We start from the raw sequence: 18,232 nt of genomic DNA on the forward strand, positions 1-18,232 counted from the left end.
TTTGGGATGGACAACTTGAATCAACACCTTGCAATTGCAGATTCTTAATTTCAGTATTTGCAAGGATGGTGATTTTTTTCTTTTGTTTAAAAATCCGCAGTTATTGTAAGATTCTTCTTTATGTCTTTTTCTTTCTTTTTTCTTTTCTTTTTTTTTTTTTTNTTTTTCTTTCTTTTTTCTTTTCTTTTTTTTTTTTTTAAAAAGGCCTGAGTAAAAAGTTCCACTCTGGGACTTGTATCAGATTCTTTCTGAAGCAGAATTCAACCTCTTCATTAATAAAATTCTTCAAGGCAATTCTTTCACATGGGGGGAACAATCATGCCAGATATAGCTGTTACAAGGARAGGAGAAGGAGAGAGGGGAAAAAAAAGAGTAAGTTACATTTGTGCATTATAAAGCAACACTAAAAAAAATCCTCAGATCTTTTAAACATTTACTAGCACTCAGCTGTACTGTGAACTGACTTTATATTTAAGTATCATCCCACAGACACAACTGTGTATGCATTAGTCGCAGGAAATCTGATTCTGATCTGAAAGTGGTTTAATTATGAGAGACTTTGCTGAAATTAGTTATTTTCTTCTAGAATAAATACACTTCACCTGACAGCAGAATCTGTTTGTAACTTAATTTTCTGGGTTTTAGATTCAAAGTCTGGCTATTGCTAAAGGTGATCAGGAGGCTTAAACTTGAATCAGACATTGTCATATACTCTATTACTTTTTTAAAAGAAAAGTAGTTTTTTGCTCCACCTATGAGTGCATGGCTAGAGTCTCATAAGCCACCAGTATTACAGATACCATAATGTGTTTGTCACAGCATACACACTGACAGTGGATCATTTTCTTAGCTCAGTTTTCTCTTGTAAGTTCAGTATTCAACCTTGGGAATCTGTGCATGCATTTTCAGGGGGCCTGAAAAGGTCTTAAGCCCTCAAGTCCATTGCTCCAAGTTACAGTGGAAATCTGTCCYTATCTGAGGGTTCAGCAGACCAGCATCTCATGCTTTTATCATGTTTGTAAAAGACTTCCCCATGTACATTAATTCAGTGCTATGTTAATGATGACTTAGAATGTCCTCTCTGTTGGCTAAGTTGAATCATCAGTATTTCTTTATTATACCTCCTATCCTCATTTTCTGGGGAATCGCCATCTCTCTTAAAGAAGAGACATTCATTAAAGGTCAACAGGTACAGTCTTCCACCTAGCTCGACCTCCAGCTTGGTCTCCCTCTGTCTACCAGGAGCTCTRTACAGATCACACGTACCAAGTGCCCGAATGATGGACTGTGAGCAAGCACATCACTACAGGAGGTAGTCATGTAAGTAAGTTTATGATGAAAGCTGTAACAACAATGCATCTTTAAAACACCAGTTGTACAGTTATTTGCAAAAAAAAGGTAGAAAACAGATTTGCCTTCAGGTTGGCGGCACTTCATGGGCACTTTATTTAAATGCCAGAACTGCCTGCCATCTCAGACATCTGGACATGTAATTTCTTAAGGAAGAACTCAACCCTGTGACTGGTGCTGATTCATTGTGCTTTAATTACAGCTGCAATTATTTGATAAGAACAGAGCCAAAGTAAAAGACTCACAGATTTGGGGTTGGAGGGGGAGAGGAGGGAAATGTTTTCTCCACAAACACCACCATATGTGCAAGAATTACAACTCTAATCAGCAAGGGGAAAACAGCTCAAGTAAACTGCACTGATTAAATGAAATAAAACCAGAGAAAGAGAAAATTTAAACACATCCACATGTTTGCAACAGGCCATCTTCAGAGGTGACATGTTGCAACTACACAGCAGCATTTCAATTCTTGGAATTTATCATCCAGAAGCGTTTTTTTTTTTTTTTTTTTTTTTTATGTTAAAAACCCTGTACTGGTTGTTTTCACTCCATCTAAGGGCTCTTCAAGGAGGTAGGAATGAGGATAAAAGGAATAGGGAGGCTAGTCACCTTGCTTTAAGCCTTACAGGAAGGCACTCAAATGAGTAATAGAGAAGTTGCCACTGTCTCTTAGTTGCTAGCAAAATGTGAGTATTCCTTGCTGTAGCACTTCCCAACGTGGTGCTTCTTAGCTCCACCAGAGATAATCTGAGGTTTCACTTTCATATTAACTCCACAACGTGGCCATCATCTCCCTTCATCTCAAATCATAGGCTGACATTGGTATTGCTTTTTTTTTAGTACTTGTCAATTTTATAAACAGCGGATTAAATAGCAGCAAGCTTATTTAAAACAAAAMAAAAAAAATACTTCCCATAGGATTATATTTCAAGATTATTTCAAATACCAAGTCCTGAGTGCTCACAGTCAGGCTGTCCACCTTGGTAAATGTGAGTAAAAGAGTGGCAAATCCTAAGCCAAGAAGTGCTGGCACAGTATCCCTGCTGCACTCACTGCTATGGTCTTCAGCTGCTCTCTGCTCTGCTCTCGGGCTTCCCGTGCTGTGTGCCATGGTATTCCGATGACTTTCCAGCAGCGCTTTCAGCAGTGTAACTCACACACGTCTCTCCCTCCATCCTTTTCTGTGCTTCCTCAAAGAAGCACCTATAAATGCGTTAATAAAATGGGCCCTGACAGGGAGGGAGTCAGTCGACCAGATCTCAATCGTCCTCTTGGCCTCCTGTGAGGCAGWCACCCTCAGCTAAAGGTGAGGCTGTAATTTTCACTAACTGAAAGCAAGGAGCTAAGACACAGGTTCTAGCTTAGTTCAAGCTCATTGTATTACATTGAGTAATTTGAGTTGCTTCCGTTTCTTATCCGAGGATAATAATATTCATCCTTATTAGTAATGCCCTCGGAGATTTATGGACAGCAGTTCTTTAGAAGAATACAGACGTGGCACCACAGTGCTGGGACATCACACGTTAGAGCACAGAGAAGAGCACTACTGAGAAGAGTGCTTCCCTCTCTACTGCTCAGGTGAGCAAGGAACGAAAGAGCTGGGGATGGGTACACTCCTCCTGTATGTGCTGAGTGCAAATGAGCAGGGTCAGACGGATAATTAATTCTTTGTGAGTACTACTTCAAYATTTTTTTGTCCTTTTCATCCCTTTCTAAGTTCTAAATTTAGGCAAAATTTAAAACTAGAAGTTATTTTGTCTTAGAAAATGACATATTCTTCAGAAAATGTTAAAATATTTTTCCTCAAAAAAACCTTCTCAAGTTAAAAGATTCATTAAAAAAAATCAGTTTCACCAAAAAGCCACCAAGAATGGGCTCTCTCATGGGACAGCACAGCTGTCTAACCTGCACAAACCCTCAGATGAAGCTGGCATAATTGCAAATCCTCACTTCACGATCCTTAGACATTTCCCCATAGTCCCGTATCAACCATGCACCTTTTGCCACCGAAAACAAATGATACAGCCGTAGATCTTTGCTCCGTTTTTCAAGGCATTAATGTTTTTGAAGAGCTCTGATATTCTGAATTAAATTACAAAGCAAATGGCAAAATGATATCTCTTCTGCCTAAAAGCCTTGATATTTCCATTCTTTCCAAGTCTTCATTTATATCACTCCACTTTTATTCCGTAAGTGCTACATCTAGTCATGCAAATCCTCTCAGCTGTAGCATGTTATTGATCCTGAAAACAGAGCTATCAGTGGGAAACAGTGTAGGTATGAGATCACAACATCTCCAAAAAGAGAGGGCAGCAAGAGGAARAACTCCCGCCAATGGGCATTACTTTCCCCATCATATACTAATATGTATTTGCGGCTAGCAAATAACAGAAATAATGTATTTTGAGTTTTACAAAATTGCATGGCAAAGAGAACAACAGATAAGGATGGCTGTTGTTTCAGTGAGTTCTGCTGATATCTAGGCTATGTAAGGAAAGCTTGATTGCTTTCTGATGTATCCAGAAGCCCAAGAGAGATAAGACAGCCTCCTTACACACGGTTGTTTATTTAAGCAATAAGACACAACAGGCAGTGCATTTCTGAGTGATTATTACCAGCCTTGGGTAATGTCAGAAGGCACAGGGCTAAAGGCTGTGTGTCTTTAACTTACCAAGAAGTTCAGCAGTGACCTAGAAATGAACCGTCTCTCTCTCAGTGTCTCACTCCTATTATGAAAACTGAATTGCTAAATAAAAATTAGGGGAAATACTCAGATCTGTGTGGTTTCTGGGCATTACCGATCTGGATGTGACATAATGAGGAGGCAATCAGTAATCCCCAGTTGCGTCCAGCACTCTCAGCTCGTTCTGTAATTGCTTTTCATAATACAGTATGTGGAATCTGGGAATTCCACGTCTTGTGAAATGAAAAACAGTGCTTTAAAAAGCCTTCTCCTGTTACTCGCTTTCTCTCTCTAATCCAGACACCAGGCAGGGACAAGGTGACAAGAAGAAGGAACATTAACATGTTCAAAAGCTTCTAGCAGCCAACTATTAGTTCCTTTTTTTTTTTTTTTTAATTCAGAAGTGAAACATTTTAAGCTGGCACCAGGAACATTAGCAGCACACTGGCAGTGCCAAACTTTCAAAACGTGAAAAATGTATTTCCTAAACACCATGGCTTGTYGAGAACCTTTGCTGTGCTTTATTCCTAACAGAAATCTGTATTCATGAGGAAGTTCTGACTGAAGGCAACCATGTTCTTCGACTTGCACCTCCCTAGCTCTTCCGCAGTTTTTCTGCGTGTGTATGTTTGTGTGCTCATCTGCAAGGATTCCTCCTCCCAATTTACCGGTGTAAAATGCCCTGAGGACAACGCTTCTCTTTAGTCACAATAGAGCCAAGCTTTTATGAATGAATTCGTTCCACTCTGCCTGCATATAGATTTTTTGGCGGTAACGGTGCTATCAGCGTTACGATCGCGAGCCTGGCGTCGCTCTTTTCAGAGGCTGGGGAGTGACATGTGGAGCCTGGGGAGCGGTGCCCTCCCCCCGTGCAGAACAGCTCGTTCTGAATACGGCTTTAGCAACAAATGACTTTTATTCTCTGCTTGGTGCTCTCTGGGTAATTTGCACAGGCACATGGAAAGGAAAATAGACCTCAGGTCTGGGGGAAGCACAGTGCATACCACAAAATCTTTCCCACCTCTGGCACAGTTGGAGGCAGCTGGCTGCATCTGCTTATGAAAACTCCTCCGTCTAAGTGAGCACGAAAACATCTCTCTCAGCACGCTAATGTGTAGTGAGGTAATTATACAGGAAGGTTTAGGCAYCGTGGTGTAAAACAGGCTGACCCAAAAAATGAAACAGGCAGCACTGGTCCTTGCAGCATYCTCAGTCTGATGATTTTTTTTTTTTTTTTTTTTTTTTTTCCTGTCACTCCCTCAGCTTGCATCAACATTTCAAAATGTATTTAGGTGCTAATACTGGAATACTTGTAATGAGAAGGGAAGGGACACTGGAAAGGGGCAGCCCCATACTACTAACAGCTGAAGAGGCTTTCAAAGAGACACAGCACCACTTAGGGAATTAATTGGCACACAGGTACATTAATCAGTGCAAACTAATGTTTGCCCCGGTACAAGTTAAACTGGAAAAAGCTGCTGTTAGTTTGTAATGTGTCTTCTATTTATTAAAGGCAAAGGCTTGTGGCAAGCGCTCTAGCAGTCTGTTTGCTCTCAGTAGGATTTCTGCACAAGTGTACTATGACAAAGGAAAAAAAGGAAGGGAAGATCGAGTGACGTACTTCAGGAGAAGGCCAGCCCCTGGAGAGACCCTGCAGTGGAGTACTTGCTAGAGTCCACAAAAGACTGGTCTGATAATGGACGACAACAGGGAATAAGAAAGGAAAGAAAGAAAAAGGACGGTATTAGTAAGCTGAAATATTACTTGTCTTTATCAAAACAGTTGGTCTGTGCTCTAAAAGACACAGCCTCTCAGTTCAGCAGTATTAGTTGAGTTAGAGATGGGGTGGTTGCCAAACACCTGCAAGGTASTAGGTGGGCTGATGGTGGATTTGTTACTTTTTACAAGAGGAAAGTTTAGGACAGAGACCACCAGGTATCTCCCACTGTCTTCCATCCCCTGTGACAGCAGCTGACTCACTGTCGCTTAGAGCACGGCAAGGCGCTGGGAACTCACAGTTTGGAGAGCAGCCATCTCTGCTGCCAGAGTTGGTGTCACCTACCTTGCAGGCTATTGCCGTTGGTGCTGGTGCAGGTGGGAGGAGGAGAAGTTTGTGGTCTCACAACAGGCGCAAAAGCACTCTTCTGTTTCACCGCTGAGACCATGTTGGCTGGTGAGAAGGAGAAAATCCCAGAGGAACTGCTACAGTTTGAGGGGAGGCTAGTGGAGGAGGCCATTGTTGGACTTGATGGCACAACTAAAGGAGAAAAAGACCCCCAAAAGGGATTCCTTAGTATTAGATAATCAGCAGGCTGTAGAAACAAAAGACTCTTGCTTCTTGGATGGACTGAGTCTAACTTCAAAGGGCCAYGGCCCTTACTGCAGTTAGATTTCTGGTTGTTCACAAACTGTAATCAGTCACTACAAGAAACCTGCCTGTTTTTTATTTTTTTGTTTTGCAACTGTTTGTGAGCGAAATTCTAGGTGCTCTCACAGACTTCTTTAATTCTCTGTTAGTCTAATCCTTTATTCTTACAATATCCCTGGCCCATCGGCCTACTTCACTTTATTCCAGGGACTGGTAACAGACACTGCTCCAATCAGAACCTGAAATGGTTTTGTGCAGGTTCACTCCTGGGTTACACAACTGATGGGTTAGCAGAGTCGTTAAAGCACAAATCAAGACTYGGAATTTTAACTTGGAAAGGTCTAACTTTTTAATAGGTCTCCAAAACCACTTTTTTTGAGCAGTGCTTACCTTGTAGCAAGACAGCTCTAGAAAGACCTATTGGATTTCAGACAAACCTGCAGAAGGCAGSGCTCTTAGCAGTAACCCAGCCAATCTGCTTGTCTAATGTCTGCAAAAATGATTACAATTTCTTCCTCTTCTAACCACTACATGGACTAGGGTTTAGAAGAAGTTATCTGGAAAGCTGGATATGCATAAATATTTGCTTTTTTATTTTGCTTCAAGAAGGTTGAAAAAGAGAATTGAAAACTGCTAAAGTTATAACACAGAGACTGTCCAGCATGAAGAGACTGTCCAGTGAGATGGCCACTTTGATAGCTTTTACACCTTTGATCTCCTGGCACTAATGTTTCCACTGTCTGTTGCACAAATAGACGTGTGGAGGACTGATTGACAGAATTCACAGTTTTCTTTTATCTCCCAATGGGTGAAACCATTAAACCTTTCTCACAATGGCCACACACATTTTCTCTGTTATAAYGACCAGTATCAAGGTAGTCTCCAGCTTCCATGTCTCCATCAGCTTTGGAAAACCTTCTCCTATGGAGACTTCCCAGGAATCCTCAATGTCATGAAAAACATTCATATATCTCATGTCACCATTTTATTTATGCACAGGGATGGGGCTGGCATTTCAGATCTCACTTAAGACTGAGAATTTTGAAAATGGAAGCCTGTTTTATAATGGGCAAGCCAAGCAATAYTCTCAAAGGATCCATGATCTGTGTGAATATAGTCAATACAACTTTTCAAAGCTATTGATTGGAATCTCTGATATAAGCAAGCAATGAAGCTAGTCTGATTTACATCACATGAAGATCTCGCTTTAAGGACAAGGTTGAATAAAATGTGAATCTCCAGTTTTTCTAAACAGATGTTGATATTTTTAGACAGCTCTCTTTTCTAAGAATTAAACTGACTGTTCCTAATGAAAATGCTATATTGGAGGTTCGATTTTTGGATATGCATACCCTTAAATATAGAGCATTTTACTTATAGTACAACATACATATATATATCTTCAGTTCCTGTCTTTATCATTGAGATTTTAAGTGGTTTTGTTTTGTAAAAACAAAGCCAAATAGTTTTATTGTCAGACAGCATTCACAGTTCCTCTCTTTGTCCAAAAAAGGGCAAGACAAATTCTTGGTAAGAGCTCATGCTTTCATTCTTGCTTAAAAACTGCTTACATACGTGAGGAGGCTATGAATAATTAAATATTATAGAATAAAATTCATATCATTTGGGCTTTTAATTATTATTTTATTTGCATTTATGTAGATAAAAATCACCATATTTGAGTTCTTATTTGAGAATCTGATATCATATTTGTTAACACTGAGGAAATCAATTAATGGAAATTAAATGTTCAAAGTTTCACAGTCTGACAGATACAATCTTAGTCTGAAGTCACTCTATGTCTGGAAGTACTTACTAAGGGAGAGCAATCAAAGCACCTAAATTGAATTGCTACTATACAGCAATTAGTTTATTGATTTAATTAAGAATGCCACCTTTTAATTTTCAGGTCATGATTGAAGCATTTTCTGATTCAATGGATTAGACATTAGCAGAATGACAGCTCTACCAAGAAAACCTCCCAAAATATAAATAGAATAAAGAACCAGGGCTGGGAGGTGAAATGCTATTCTAAAGAGGACTTTGTTCATAAATATGAAATAATACACTGCTAGAGTATTTTAAATATATTAGTGGCATCTGCTTCCAAAAAGAGATGTCTCATCAATCATGTTATATTATGAATTCAGATTGCACAGATTCTGTGACAGTAAGTTCAACCTAATAAGTAAGGTACTTTGTAATACTACTTGCTACATTATGATTAGAGTACAAAAATAACAACTGGTTAGCAATACTCGAGTTTTAAGTACTAGCTTTGTGGGTAAATATTTTCTTCTAAATTTGCAGTAGCTAAGCTATGTTATTTTTAAAACTAGAATTATTATTCTCTCTTTCATTCTGAATTCTAGCAATGCACTTCAAAATAATTCATTACTGTTGTTACAATTRCTGAATTTAAGATTTGCTGCGTAAACTTTGATCTGTTCAGTATTCTGTTTGCCCTGTCCATACTAAGGTCTGAGTCTATAAACCTATTTATATGAGAAGACTTTCTGGCCTGATTCTGCCTCTAGCTTTCTACAGATGTCAGTGGAATCTATTATGCAACATGAGTAATGTCCAAGGAATTGGGCAGATCTATTCATTTAATTTCCTCATCTGAACAGTGATTACTGATCTATGAGAGCTGTGGAAGAAGAGGTTCATAGGCCGTTACCAGTAGAAGCAAATTTATATTTAAATAGGTTACTAAACCTTTAAAATCAAAATGCAAAAGGTTAGTCCTATACATAAATATTTTTGTAACCCAGATTGCAGACCATAAGGCTCTTTATGCCACGTAATATATGTCTTCTGTGACTTGAATCTTTCTGGCACTCACTGCACAGACACTAAAATACAGACAAACTCTAAGTGCCATGGCCATATTTTACTGACTAAAACTAAGCTCTCGGTGAAGTCAATATAATACTTGCTTACAAAGAAAACAGAGTATAAGCAGTCAAGATTAAGCTCAATGGTAACTCATAATTTCTATAAGGTTATGAACATTTTTGTTCAGAGGTCTTGGAAACATCATCATGCAGCTTATGGAAATGTCAATCTTCGCCAGTTTTATAGTAACTTTTCTACCCTTGATACCTTACAGTTGGAAAAAACTATTTTTCCTGTAATACATCGTTAGCCTTCTGTCCTACCCACTCCAATAAAAGGTTGTGTACTGACATCTTTTGACCCACTCCAACAGAGATYGAGTCACTTATGCTATCCTGCTTTCTCGAATTGGCAATGCTGAGAACAATGCTTCTTATTTACSGAGTACAAGGAAAGTTTTGAAACGATCAACCCAAATCATGAGTGACATTATTCTTTTCAGCTCTTATGAGACTCCCAAATAATAATAATAAAACAGAGAAGAGCAATGCTGGCAACAGTAATGTCTTTAAAGTGCTSCAAAGGTCAGTGCCTTGGGGAGGAGAGAAAGGACCGAGCTCTACTTCAAGTGCTCAAAATAGAAACTAAATATTGAGTATCACAGAAAAGTCACCCTCTCTTCCTAATGAAAATGTGCAAAATACAGAAGAGCCATATCATACTCACTGGCATAGGGAGAATTGGCAGCAGATCCATTCAGGAAGGTTGGAGAACCGCCTAAATTTGACATTCCAGCATTCCCATAGCCATTCATGCTTGTTGTGACAGAGTTATAATTTGTCTGCTGAGGGGTGGTGCTTGGCACATACCCATGAGGTGACACGCTGCTTGAGTTGCGAGTAAAACCTTTTGTGGGGAGGGAATACATTTAGAAAGCGGAATTAGCCCGAGAACAATTTCTAAAACAAACAGCGACAAGCAAGTAACTCGGGGCGAGCAAGGCGGCCGCCCAGCTCCGGCCACGGCGTGCSTGAGGGGGCTAGCACGACCACCACCGCCGGGCAAACCGGACCGCGAGCGCTCGCTGCCTGGCTCGTTGCTGGTGGGAGCACGAGGAGGGAGGAGGAAGGCTACCGCCGTCACAGCTCCGCGGGAGAGCCGTGCCTTTGAGCAGAGATGACCCCTGGGCGCTACGGGAACACTCACTCGAAAAGAGCTACTGGTCGGAAATGGTGTAAACTTGACCTACGTTTTCAAAGTGAGAAGTAATTTAGGGTGCTCGACTCGGGGTATGGTAAAAGGATGCGACTTTAGTAACTCTCCCCTGACGTCTCTCTCACCTAATGGATCCCAAGTTAAAATCCACATTTCCACCTAACTCTGAAAACGAGAGTCAGGGAATCTCATATCCAGATATCCAGAATGAGGATTTGTTTCTTGAAGCACAGAAATACAAAATGCATCTTCACKCCTGGAAAATGAAGTACCATCTTCTCTTCCTATCACACAGTACGTCTGTAAAACGCTTGCTATCACCTCAAATCATTTATTGGTGTAATTTTTTGGTGTAATACTCACTGATTTTTCTGCCTGTCTGGGRAACAGCCTCATCCTACCACTTTCTCATTAAAATGGATTTGAAGTTGGATAATAAATAGACCTGAGGAAAGGGGAGGGGAAATTGCAAAGGGTATTTTGCAAAAATGTTTTTTCGCTTCTTTTTTTTTAACTAACTGTAGAAATTAAAACAATACTGATTTTATACAATGTGAAAAATACTTTATTTTAAAAATGAGAGAAGCTCTGAAAATGCCTTTGTAAATATTCATTTTTTCCTACTTTCAAAATTTAGAAAAATCTAAAAATCTGAAAAATATCCATCAATGCTAATATTATGCCTTTTGCAAAACAAAACAAAGCAAAAAACAGACAAATACTTGCGGGATACATTTATGTTAGAAAGAAATACTACCTAAGGCCCAGACTCAGAGACTGTGCATGCTTGGGGAAATCTATAAGCAAGTACTTAAAATTAAGTACAGGCTCAAGCCCACAGAAATCCGTTTAAAATTAGTGGGATTTAAACGCAAATACAAGTGTTAGTCCGAGTTAAAAAAAGAGATTTAGATACATGCATAAGTGCTTTTCCTGAATTGGGGCCTGTCCCTAAACGGAAGAGTGTCTCCTGACGCATTCTGTAATTCAGAGGCTGTGCGTGCAGGAGGGGACAGCGTCTGCCCAGGCACGCTCCTGGCATTCAGCTCTCAACAACCGCTCTTTTGGCCTGCTCTGCAAACGWTTCCCTGACTTTTAGCAGAAAAGATTCATAAAGAGAGGAAGACGAGTCTTCTCCTGACCCTGATTGGTGGCCTGCGAGGCTTCGGAAACATTGACAGCTAGTTGACCGCTAAAGGAATTCACTCCCATCATTCCCGCATGGACTGACGTGTTAGCAAGGGCGGGGAGCTGGTTGTGGTTGCGGGGAACGCTGTAGAGGGCTTCTGCGATGTCTGCTGCTCTTTTCAGGATTATTTCCTAGAGCACAAGAGGAAAGAATGAATAGAAGAGTTACCGATTATTTACTCTAATTTACTCCACAATTTTTTTCTCTGATACTCAAACAAAACATTTCACTGTTCAAAGGCAAAAACTAGATGCTTCTCTTTCTAAATCAGCTGGCTGACTGACAGTTAATGTTTATAGATCTGCCGCCCCCACGATAAATCCTGACATCTGCGGTAAAAGAGCTGGAAGTTTCAGTCCCAGTGGCCAAATATCTGTATAACAGCACCGACTGGCAAAACGGGGCTGGAGCCCAGACTTACTCCACCTTAGGGCTCAGATATCTTTACAGGAAGCTTGAAAAATCACTGGTGGCAAGACATAATGCATATCATTGCCCGTATTATACAGACTCTGCTGACAGTGGACAAATGTCTCCAGGGTTAATAACATGCTGTTTTTGCAAGCACTAAATTCTCATACTTTAAAAATAAAACAAGCAAATTAACCTCCACTCCAGATGTGACACTGCCCCACATACTTATTTTTGTTTCACACTGTAGCATCATATACTTTTAGCACTTGATATATCTATACATCTAAGAAATAGCCATGTTTTAGAATTGCTCAAGTAGAATGCATTTACCTGGTTATTATGTGGCATACCATAGAGTGCTTCTACTAAATCAGCAGCCCTCTTAAGTATTACTTCCTGTCAATATAAAAACAGATGTGTTCCTCTGAGTTCAATAAAGTCTTTCTGGGGGAAATAAAAGTTAGAATCTTTTGTACTGTTCTATTATTTGCAGTGCATTTGGTTTTGTTTTGTTTTTCCTCCCACCAGGTAGACCTTAATTGTAACAACTCTCAGCAACCACTGAATGGTGTTAAATCACCAGTTCATCCTATTCACACACATGCTTAATCAAGTCAAAAGGTGAGACTCACTGGTGCTGCAAAATAAAATACATCACTCAATTGTCTCTACCATCTGCACTATAAACCACTCATCGCTTTATTGCAGAATACAATTCCTGAGGTCATTTGCAAGATTACTGCAATCAATGTCATTCAGAGCATGTTATGAATCCCTTCAATGTGTTTATTTTATTCTTAATTGCATACTGCAGGAATTGTGACCTTACCCAGTGGGCCACGTTCAAAAGATATCCAATCAGTCCTATACTACTGATAATGTAACATCTCAACTCCTTTGGTTTGTATCCTAACACAACGGGTCAGAGCTAGAATCCATGTATACAAAATGGTGCATAAAAGGAAAATATACGCAGCATGAGGAATAGCCCAGCACCATACAGGCTTCCTGGAACATTCCCTGAATGGACAACAGTATTTAAAATAGTCTGGGATTTAGTTCTCAATTTTGTGCATAACTTCACTTCTTCTATATCTTCTTTTTTTGGTTAATTTTCCTATTTGTTCATATCATATAATTTCTTTTTACTCAGTGGTGTACAGCATTCACGTCTCCTCTTCTTCGCTTAAACATTTCTTGCAGTATTTTAAACTGGAATCCAAATAATAATAGCATTTCTTCTGTCATTACATTTTACAGTGCAAAAAAGTCTATAGGAACAATCCCAAAAGAAAATCTAAGAATGCCTTGCCAAATTAACCCAGAGGAAATTTATTTTCATATTCTCTCAAAATATCTAGCAGATCCCCAACTGCCTGATCAAAACCAACACAGATCGTCTTTTAAGTAAAACAATATGTTTTTGCCGTTCCCAGTCCCGAAGTATTGCTTTAATACACAAACATGAAGCTATTCACCACAGCACATATCTGCAGGTACCATTTCTGAGAATTTTACAGTTTTCTACAAAGTTAAACTTTTTAACTTAAAATATTTTACACAATAGCCATATTTTATACCAAAAAGAAACAGTAATGTTCAATTTTCATATACTGTAGACTCTGATCAGAAAATAGAGATATAATTGCATTCATTTTGCTGTCACCATAACCTCTTCAAAAATCCTCGAACAACTCTTCAAATGACAAGCTTTTAGATGCATATTAGCATTTTTTTTCAATTTTAAATTCTCTATAAGATAAAATAGTTGTCATACTGCAGTAACTACTTATGACATATATAATGTCCTAAATTCAAAAATGAGATGGAGGATTTTTGTACTCCCAGTAAACATTTAGGCTTGCCTTCTGATGCACACATCCTTCTTTCAGAACACGTTTAAATTATTTTCCACATACGACTGAGATGCTTTATATAATTGATGGATTTTTTAAAAAATCAGTACATTTGAAACATATTCTGAGGAGTTAGGTTGCTACAACTTTCTCTTTTTTATTTTTCTCCCCCCCCCCCCCGCCTTTTTTTTTCTGTGTTTAGCTTGACCACAATAGTTAACAACATAATCACGGACAGGCAGACTACAGACTACATCCAGGTAGAACCAACCTCTGTTGCTTTAATAGAATCATCAAAACAATGAGTAGCCCTTTTTGCCTTAAATTGTGAAAAATGCAAACTAAAGAAGAATAGAGAAGACATTGAAAAATGTTTGTTTTTTCAGTCCATGATTTAAAAATTGAAATTATTGCACAGGTGTTTGACTTTGCAAACTAGGATTTATTTCACTTCAGTGAAAAAAAGTATTTGCACTATATATTTGACTAATGCAAAATTAGAAAATTATACAGGGCCCACAGATTGCTTTGAAATACTGTTAACCTAAGCTGTCATTATGCCAAATTCAGAAAAAAAAAAAAGTCAATTCTGCTATACCTGAATAATCAGAGTTATTTATGTAAAGCTGAGCTAAATAGCTCAGGCTGCATCTAAAAAGAGACTGAAGACCACGTTAAAAAAAATGAGATAATTACATGGAATCTTACAGTTGCTCTACCTAATATCAAACATATTCCACTTCTTAAAAATTGGGAGCTATTTGATGCCATATCATATTGCATGTAAATAAAACTAATTGTCATCATGGCTTATTGAAGCATACTTTTCATTCGGCATTCAATATTCCTAGCTAGTCAGTGGTTATATTTTTTTCAACATTCTCAGAGTCTGTGAATTTGAGTTTCATACTTTCTTAAGCAATATTTTCACACAATAGAAGCTTTTCTTGTTTATGGCATTTACAGATCATACAAAGTAGATGTTATACAAAAACTCCTGTGTCAGGTAGTGGTATCTTCTATTCCAGAACTGACGGTAGTTCTTATAGGCACAAACCAGCTTTAAAAATACAGAATACTACAGACATGCTGAAGATATTAACTTGTTGTTTCCTGAATGCATTTTAAACATTTTGTAGCTTTGCTAAAATTACCGCAGAAGCTACAGTTACGACTTCAAATACAAAGGAGCCCCCAAAGTCCTCTATAAGTTAGAGCAACAGACCTTGCAAGGTGCTTGGATTGCGGTGACCAGAAAATTGTTCTCACCTCCATGTCATTACGCTCACAGTGAAGCAGCCCCCGAGCATGTTTGTGTTCGGGATCTAATATATTGCCTTTCAATCAGAGCTGAGAGCCACTGAACACATAGACAGAACATGACGAGCAGGTCAGGAAAGCAATAAAGATTTTACAGAGCTGTCCAAGGTGCTAAATTTACTCAATAATGGGTTTGGCACCATAGTGTTAACCTCTCATTTACTACCAGTTTGAGGGACTAAATTGAAGTAGCTGACTTCATTTACCTTGAAATGTATATTTTATGACATTATGTAAGTAGATTGAAAGGGCACTGCAGTTTTAACAATTTAAAGGCTAGAGCATGTTTAAGATGAGGCTTGAATATTTATTGTATATTGCACTTAAACTATATGGTATATTAAAATGCATTGATTAAATTTGTAAAAGGTATTATATAAAAAAAGACAGCTAATATAAAAGATCTATGTCTCTGAAAATCCAATTGATACTGCATGTTACCACTGCAATGGTGATAGATAAACAGATAGATAAGTGGACAGAGAAGCAGACAGACATACGAAAATGTGAGTGAAATGGGCATTCTACAAAAAGAAATCTCTGCAAAAGCTCAGGGTCTGTTATTCTAGATACTCCTCTGTTCACAGAAATTCTTCTTTGCCTTTATCTCAGAAGCCTAGATTTTCATAGCAGTAAGTGAGCATCATGTAAGGACCTTGCAATTGAATACGCAAGTGAAAATATTTCCTGAGAGGGACAGAGTTTGACTAAAGCTAATATCTAATTTATGGGGGCATTTGTCAAGAAAGATCCACTCTTCTATTAATGCTAAAAGTCTGACAGCTTTTGGTTAAGAATAAAGGACTACGCAGCACTTTGAGCCAATGTAAGGGTCCTCTTATTTTGCATTTTCTTTCAAATGAGCATCACTTCCTTTCTATAAAAATAATAATTTATCAAAAAAAAAAAAAAAAGCCAAAATTGCGCCAGAGATTAAATGTGATGCATTAGAACTCTGCCCTCTATGTAGCTACAGACCACAAATCCAGAATATATTTTTAGTCAAAACTGAAGTTGATTTTCTTCTGAGAATTTTTAAAAAATTTGTGAAACAATAGTGCAATTAAATATTTTCAACAAGTTTTCTTCTTGAAAATACTAAGAGATACTTGCATATGCAAAAAGGGGAGGCTGAGTAGTTTAGTCTGCTGTGACTTTGCATATTCTTAAATTATTGTAGAAAGGATTATATAAATCTTACCAGAATGACTTTGCTTTTGAAGCACAAAGCCTATAACTCAAACTAAATCCACCTCTGACTGAATGTATCTTGAACCAAAATTATAGCAGCTTTGCATGTTTTGTTTGTGACATTCATGACTCTTTAGTAGGAATTCAATAAGATCACAAAATTTACATTAAACAAATTTATAATCCTATATTAAAAAACTGAACCCCCTTCTGTTATGCACTGTTGCACTGGTATTTGGGATGAGTAAGATTTTGCACATATAGTTCAGTGAGGCTGAATTTTATCATGATGAACACATTTTTGTGCTAATTTTAAAATAGATGGGTTATCTCTTCTGTTGAAATCTGCTTACTTTTTTTTTTCTGTGATTAGTAAAAAGAATCCGGTCTGTGTCCCAGCAGGACTGTGAGGCTAGTCAACGAAAGGGTACTAGAGTTACACTTAGTTATTCAGTAGGCTCTAGTAACTAAACCAGACAGTGTTCAAGATACTTGTTAAATCTAAATTAATTTTGTCAAGAAGAGGCTGACCACAATATATAACACTCATCAGCCACATATTGTATTTTTGAGCCCACCAAAGGATTTATGTACTTACGGGGGGTGTAAGGGGGAAGCTGTACTAGCGTAGTGTGAGGCATTTATCTTATGTGTTGTCTAGATATCATATCACCTTCTAATGCTCTTTAGCATTGTAATACAAGAGAGAACTCATTCATCTTCTGAGAGGGTACTTAGGGATGATGATGTCATTCATACTTCCTTGACTTTTATGTCTGACCTCCTCGCTCTGCCTTCTAACTTTCTAATCTCATGGCTACTTGCAAGAAAAAAAAAAAAAAAAAACTCTTCTGTAAAGTCTAAATGCTGAATACCAAACTCCACTTCCCTTCTTCACTTCGGAAAAGTCACATTCTGAAATTCCAAGTCAAAACTGCAATATTTTGTGCTCAAAGTTATTCTTATTTTTCAGTGGGTAAAGGTTTACTTGTACTAATTATGGCTATGTGTTAGAACTAAGTTTTAAACTTAGAATTTGAATATGCATTGTATTTTATAAGATAAAGATAAAACTGTGAACATTTGCTTCAACTGTAATGGCAAAAGTAACGTGTTGGTAGAGAGCTAGTTAGAAAAATGTCCCAGGTCAAAAATGTCAGTTATCTAGCTTGGTATACAAGAGTTTTAGCCAGTTCAGCACCTCCCAAGTCTCCAAATCTACACTGTGAACACTGCATTATTGTATCATTTTCAGCAATTGTATTTTTATAAAAGACTCACAAAAGCCATTCGAAATAGAAAGATCCTCCATTTACTCTGAAACTGAGGGAACTACGCCAGCCTAATGGGAAGTATAAAATAACAGCGCCATTTCACTAAAAAGATACTTGTGCTCACACAAAGATGAAAACTTCTCTAGCAAACAAACAAGTGAATTGTTTCTATATATTATAATTGAATCATATAGAAGAAGTAAACACTATATAGATACCACAAAGATGGGAAGGCAAATAAGAGAAAAAGACAACACACTTCACTCGTGGGGTGAAAAGAAAAAAAGCTTCTGCTCATCGCTGCCTGCAGGATGGAACTGCACAGAGTTCCTGCTAGTGAATTTCAATGGCAATTTCCAGAAAATAAGTCTCCAGTGGCAGCTAGAACCTTAGCTTTTCCAAGCCATCGTAGTCTCATCAGCCTCCACCCAAACTGAAAATCACAGCCTAACTTTACAGCACTAAGAACAGTCATGCATGACCTTACCACCTGCTCCGCAATGAGCCAACCTTATAAATAAAATATAGAAAGCC

The 18,232-nt window shown here is 38.3% G+C and overlaps 1 protein-coding gene across 1 annotated transcript in view; it reads right to left on the reverse strand.

Moving 5' to 3' along the window:
* Positions 1-337: 337 nt before the first annotated feature.
* Positions 338-18,232, reverse strand: part of EBF1 (EBF transcription factor 1) — a 266,385-nt gene continuing 248,490 nt past the window's right edge. The window contains exons 12-16 of the mRNA XM_085317824.1: positions 12,388-12,453; positions 11,597-11,774; positions 9,966-10,145; positions 6,096-6,290; positions 338-5,723 (exon numbers count right to left, since the gene is read on the reverse strand). Coding sequence (XP_085173950.1) covers positions 5,656-5,723; positions 6,096-6,290; positions 9,966-10,145; positions 11,597-11,774; positions 12,388-12,453 — 687 coding nt within the window. The 3' untranslated portion in view covers positions 338-5,655. The remainder of the gene's footprint in view (positions 5,724-6,095; positions 6,291-9,965; positions 10,146-11,596; positions 11,775-12,387; positions 12,454-18,232) is intronic.

The sequence above is a fragment of the Rhea americana genome, unplaced genomic scaffold, assembly GCF_003343005.1.
Source record: "Rhea americana isolate MKP2758 unplaced genomic scaffold, rheAme1 scaffold_51, whole genome shotgun sequence".
NCBI classification, from domain to species: Eukaryota; Metazoa; Chordata; class Aves; order Rheiformes; family Rheidae; genus Rhea; species Rhea americana.